Source organism: Hemibagrus wyckioides, linkage group LG25 (genome assembly GCF_019097595.1).
Source record: "Hemibagrus wyckioides isolate EC202008001 linkage group LG25, SWU_Hwy_1.0, whole genome shotgun sequence".
NCBI classification, from domain to species: Eukaryota; Metazoa; Chordata; class Actinopteri; order Siluriformes; family Bagridae; genus Hemibagrus; species Hemibagrus wyckioides.
The window spans coordinates 4,529,154-4,535,353 of NC_080734.1; the positions used below are offsets into that span (position 1 = coordinate 4,529,154).

Here is a 6,200-nt window from a genome sequence, read left to right on the forward strand (position 1 = left end):
CGACGTTTTAAAAACTTTTGGGGTGACATCGTTTCTCCGTGGCTACACCACAGATGTGCAGGAAAGGACAGCAAGGACACGGAGAGCGGCTCGGCTCGGATCACGTGTCGGCTCGGCTCGGACCCTCCGCCCTACAGGAACCCTGGAGCGAGGAGATAAGGAGAAGAGGCGCTGCTAATTTTATACAGGAAAAGCAGGAAATGTGACAGTTTCCTTCTAGGACAAAAAGTGTGAGGCAGCCTGTGGAATACTGGGAGGAGGAGGAGATTAAAAAGAGAGAGAGAGAGAGAGAGAGCAGAGAGAGAGCAGAGATTGAAGGAGGGATCATCTGGAGGTTGGAAGCTAGAAGAGTGAGGGAGCTGGAGGTCCGGAGTGAACGTGCATCTAGGCTCCGTTCTCCTCGGTCAGTCCGGACGGAGCGATGGGGGATAACAGCACGCATCCCATCCTGGAAATCTTTCAGTTCTTCAGCATGAGTAAGACACATCACTCTCTGTATCTCTCCGTTATTGGGTAATAAAACGTTTCAGGGCAGCACACAGATCCGTTTTTAGTGGATACGGAAAAATCTAATTAGCTGGGAATTTTTACAGCGTCGAACCACAATAACACGAGAGAGCGCTCAGGTATTTTTCCGATTTCCTGCTGCGATTTCCTTTATACCGAGAGCAGAGAGAAACTCTTACTGGTCCTTTTACTAGAAACTAAATAAATTTGTACAGAAATATTTCAGATGTTTTTCCATCTGTCTGGGTTTGGAGCCATTGTAAAAGTTTGGGCACTGCAAAATAAAGTGTTATCATGTGAGTTTGGGTTTCATCAACGTACCATTATTATCCTGAATAACTGAAATGTACAGAAATATTATTGGTGAAATAATAAACTAATCTGAATGTGAAATGAATAAAACTTTTAAGGACATTTTCATGCTTCCTGCTGTTCGTTTTGGACTTTTTTTCAGATCTTCCAGGCAGTTTTATTTATACATCATGAGCTCTCAGAAGACATCTATAAACTCATAGTATTGAAAATAATAATATAAAGCTAAGAAGGATCATTTGAGATCATTTTCCAAAACAGAAATGCAAAAAAACCCTACAGCATGGAGCTAAAGGAAGGAGAGAAAACCTGTCTTAATCATGTTTACACAATAGTTTTAACCCTGTACACTGTGTATCGTATTGAATTCTATTCTATTGTATATCCTAGAGATTCATTAATACAATTAATCAGCTCACTTAAAGGAAACCAATCATGTTGAGAATTCATTTTTAATTGTTTTCCAGCTCCATTTTTAAGTGTAATCTCTTTCTATTCTGTCTCCGTGTCATTTTTGGCAACTGTGCCGTCGTCTCATCCAGAGCTCGCTTGTAAAAGAGGGTTTTTTCCCCTCAGATGTGACCAGATGTGGTGGATAAGTAAACAAACAAATAAACCACAGTAGAGTTTCATATTTAAATGCTCTGTGGTGAAACATTCAGCTCAGCAGCTCCCAGTAGTAATAATGCTAAAATTCGCAGAGCCAGACCCAACACCGTGCCACCCCATGTCAAGTTCATTAGCCTGTTACGGCTTCCGACGTAATGAGGAACAAAATTGGCTTCTCCGCCACAAACTCCTCATTAGCCCTCTGAAAGCTGGGTTATATCTGTCTGAGCCAAACAGCTCTTCTGAACCTTTCAGCAGAGCGGAACAGCGCAGCATGACTCCTAACTGCTTTTACCGAAACTTAGGAGAGACGGAGGAAAAAATGAAAAGAGAAACCTCGGCGTTGGTTTTCTTCCTTTATGTCGTCTTCGGGGGTTTTCTTCTTCCACTGTCGCCTCTGGCTTCTTCATCAGGGACCAGGTTGTGAGATGGTGGAGGTGACATGCTGTGAAATATAATGCAATACGACATGAAAGTGAAAAACAATGAATCAGCACATGCTAGTATTGTGCATTGTATATTACTTCTATCACGTGTCTACGGTTATATACACGAAGCCCAGAGATATTAAACTAACCTCATGACACTATACAATTTTATCATGCTTTTTTTTTTTTTTTACACAAATTCATAAAATAATACCAACGTTTTAGGCAACATGATACACTCTCTCAAGCAGAAAACTTGCCCCCGGTTTGATGGATAAGCTGACCGAACACTAGTCTACTACACTTCCGGCTTAACCGCTTTATCTTTATCTATTCATCCCCTTCTCCATGTGGAAAAAAACATAGCTATTAAATGGACGACACTGTCGATTCACTAACAATACAACGTTGAAGTATTTTAATATTAGGTCCTCCACCAACAAAAGTCTGAACACCGCCCTTTAATTCTTGGAAATTTCCATTTGTGTTTCTGTACTGTTGATATAAAATAAAAACCAACATTTAAAAAGAAAGACACATCCTAGTTTAATTATGTATTGACAGTCTTTTCCCTTTCCTCTCATCAGGAGACGCGATCCTTGCGTTCTGTCTGTCCATGGTGGTGGGACTCCTGCTGGGCGCTTTAGTGTACGTGGTGCTCACGTGGATGGCACGTCGTCGGGCGTCTGCCACCATCACCCGCATGCCATCTCCGCGCTCTTCTGGCCGCCCGTCATCCCCCCGGACTCGGCCCCTCGCCTTCAGCCGCCAGAGCAGTGCCTACGACCGGCGCAGCAACAACAGCATGGCCAGCGCCGCCTACTCTTTCCATAGGCAGACCTCGTCTTCACCCATCGATCACGCTGACCTGCTGGGTCGCAAGGACAGCTTCAGGGCCTCCACTTTCCACCCGCTGATCCAGTGCAGTCAGATCGCCCGCGAGGCCGAGGAAGGAAACCACGGCACCCTGTCCACCAGCCCCGGAGCCACCGGCACCAACAGCGCCGCCGGCTCCATGGTCACTCCACCAAGGCCCAGGCCTAGACCCAATTCCTTCTGGGGTAACAGCAGTCTGGGAGTCACACAGACGCCACCACCAGCCTATAACAGCATCATACGGGCCTATCAGGAGACCAGCACTTGAGAGATGAGGAAAACACGCCCCCTGGTGGAGGAGAAGGAAGTTCACCGACCGGGAGATGATCAGAGACTTGGCGATCTCTTGCTGATTTGGGAGCAGATTTATTTACGATGCACAGTGTGAAAACAAAAACTGTCATTTTTATTACTGTCATTGAAATAAACATACAGAGAGCGTATGATTACTGGCACTTAAACGGGACAAGCCACAATCACAGAGCATCCGTCACCAGACTGTGTCGTGAGTGTAACGACTGAACGCTGATGATTCTATGCATGGAGTCAGTGTTATAAAAATGTCTCTATTCGCAGTATATTTTATTGACATCACTAATAAAAAAAAAAAAAGACATGGCTGCGTTTTCCTATTTCATTAACCTCCTAATAAACTTTAATAATTAGATGAAAATCCACACTGAATGATGATCTTTATAAATAACACCTCAAAGATTTCAGCTTCTTTCATTTGAAAGTTTCACGTTGGTTGACCCTCTCCTACATGAACCACGGTGCCCTACAACATCTTGATTAGGGTGTGGTTACATTTAACCCTCACTTTATCTCTACCGAAAGAGTGTGATGCAGCGGCGCTTTAGTACTTAAATTCCATTTTTCTCTCCTCCTGATCTGTACACTCTGCTCAAACGGATCAGCTTCCACCTTTCACCCTAATCCCGGTCAGCGTTGTCACGCTCATCATCTCGAACTCTGCGCCGCCTTCTGAGCTTGCGCCAACATCTGCACTACGTCTACGCTGGATTTCTCATTAATATGTAGTTTAACATCGCTACAAAATGATGAGTGAGAAAATAAGCTCTTGCTCTTTTCACTTCAGGAGGAAAACGCAAAATTATAACTAATGCCTGAGACTATCCTAATGTACACCAATCAGGCACAACATTATGACCACCTGCCTAATATTGTGTTGGTCCTCCTATTGCCTCCAAAACAGCCCTGACCCGTCCTGCACTGTGTATTCTGACCGCTTTCTATCAGAACCAGCATTAACTTCTTCAGCAGTTTGAGCAACAGTAGCTCGTCTGTTGGATCGGATCACACGGACCAGGCTTCACTCCTCACGTGCATCAGTGAGTCTTGACCGCCCATGACCCTGTCACCAGTTCACCACTGTTCCTTCCTTGGACCACTTTTGATAGATACTGACCACTGCAGACTGGGAACACCCCACAAGAGCTGCAGTTTCGGAGATGCTCTGATCCAACGTCCCTTTCTCTAACAGCTGCTCATTTTTGTCCTAGTATCTAGTTTTTGATATAAACTTCATACTAGTGCACTCAATCTAAACCTATACCTTCACTTTGATTGTTTCTAGGCTTAGGCAGTCACTAAGGTCCTCCACACCACTAGGGGGCCATGTTTTGTATGATACTTTGGTGCTAAGACATAATACACTTGTGGGATATTTTCAGTGATGTTACCAAGCTCCAAGGTTCTCCTTGAGTTCTGCAGTTTGAGAAGTATGACCAGGGTGGGGGGGTGGATCGATGGTGTTCCAGTCATTTAGGATCCCAGAAATCAGCTGAATTTAGACACCTAAAGCATGTGGTATGTTTTAACAGCTGCTAAATCATACCAACCACTCCACTAGTCCATGGTGAACACAGAACACGAGTGAAGTGGATTAATACTTACAACATTTTTTGGAGGTACGCTGTTAAAGTGCATTACTTACATCCCGACAGTGACCTGATGTTCCTCGCTGCACTGTCTGGATTTCCCGTATCCCTGAGGAAGGCATTCTTTAACACGTCGGACCTCCTGTACGGTGACCTGCAACAGCTGCAACATGACATCATTACAAATTTTGCGATGTAGCGCAAATGTTCTTCTATTCAAGAGCGTTTTTTTACTAAACAAAGAACTGAAACGTTCACCAGAATACTCAAACCCACGACCACCAGTTACGAGGATTCTGGTAGCTGTTTAAGATTATTTTCTGTTATAGAAAAATAATAAACACCACAGTGGTGTGATAGGGCCTTATAACACTCTGATTTGCAAATGATTACATGTTTTAAATTATGAATGGACCGAATGTCATTTTTTAACCATTTATTGTTACATTTAATCTTGTGGAACATCCAAGAGACTACTAATGATATGAACATTTCTCTCAGATATGCCGGTTATCATTAAGATAAGACAAAATAATTAAAAACTTCGCCTTGAAGTGAGAAATTATTAACTTCCACTTTTGCCCTTTTTATGGAGTTTTGGGGGCTTCACAATATGCAAATAAGCTTCGTCAGGAATGTGCTTTGCACGTAAGAATGAAGAACATCTGCGTTTCCATACCTGTAAATCAAGCAGAATATTTTAGATTAGTTTAAATTTGGATCATGCACACGGCTTGACTAATTGACCAGTAACCAGTTCCCCACCATATTACAAACAAGATCAGATGAAATGATAATATGCTAATAAACAAAAGTGGGGAATGGGTGGAGAAAGGTGTCGGGGGTTCTGTGTGATAGAAAAATATTGGTGAGAATCAAGGGGAAGGTGTACAAGACAGTGGTGAGACCAGCCATGCTGTATGGTTTAGAGGCAGTGTCACTGAGGAAGAGACAGGAGTCAGAGCTGGAGGAAGCAGAGCTGAAGATGTTCTCTTTGGGAGGGACACGGTTGGACAGGATTAGGAATGAGTCCATCAGAGGGACAGCTCATGTTGGACGTTTGGGGGATTAAGTTAGGGAGGCCAGATTAAGATGTTCAGAGGAGGGAGAGTGAGTATATTGGTAGGAGAATGTTGGACATGGAGCTGCCAGAAAGGAGGGAAAGAGGAAGGCCAAAGAGGAGGTATATGGATGGAATAAATGAGGATATGAAGCTAGTGGGTGTAAGTGTTGAGGATGCAGAAGACAGGGATAGGTGGAGAGAGATGATTCACTGTGGCCACCCCTGAAGGGAAAACCTGAAAGAAGAAGAAGAAGAAGAAGAAGAAGAGGCTAATAAACAAAAGTAAACATACAAATATTTACTTCAATTCACAACCAGATTCAGGGCCCAAGATTTCTTCAGGCTACAATTTTAATAAACAAACAAACAAACAAACAAACAAATAAACAAATAAATAAATAAAGGAAATCAGTGCAGGAAATGTTCAAAACAATAATCCTGTGCATCATAATACATCATTTTATAAATAATACATATTTAAACTAGAAATTTCCCTAAACATAG

At 43.0% G+C, this 6,200-nt stretch overlaps 2 protein-coding genes across 2 annotated transcripts in view; one reads left to right on the forward strand and one right to left on the reverse strand.

Moving 5' to 3' along the window:
• syne1a (spectrin repeat containing, nuclear envelope 1a) overlaps positions 1-4,826 on the reverse strand; it is a 214,289-nt gene extending 209,463 nt beyond the window's left edge. Inside the window, exons 1-2 of the mRNA XM_058379576.1 lie at positions 4,690-4,826; positions 1,765-1,873 (exon numbers count right to left, since the gene is read on the reverse strand). The gene's annotated coding sequence lies outside the window, so the exon portion shown is untranslated. The remainder of the gene's footprint in view (positions 1-1,764; positions 1,874-4,689) is intronic.
• myct1a (myc target 1a) lies at positions 390-4,697 on the forward strand. The gene is made up of 2 exons (XM_058379667.1): positions 390-476; positions 2,444-4,697. The coding sequence occupies exons 1-2, from the start codon at positions 422-424 to the stop codon at positions 2,998-3,000; spliced, it is 612 nt and encodes a 203-aa protein (XP_058235650.1). The 5' UTR covers positions 390-421; the 3' UTR covers positions 3,001-4,697.
• Positions 4,827-6,200: the final 1,374 nt, after the last annotated feature.

What these genes read in the sequence shown, in the direction of transcription:
- myct1a (XM_058379667.1), top strand. Translation starts at nt 422, where the DNA reads ATGGGGGATAACAGCACGCATCCCATCCTGGAAATCTTTCAGTTCTTC. An exon ending in CTTTCAGTTCTTCAGCATGA is followed by an intron (nt 477 to 2,443) that starts GTAAGACACATC and finishes TCCTCTCATCAG; the next exon opens with GAGACGCGATCCTTGCGTTC.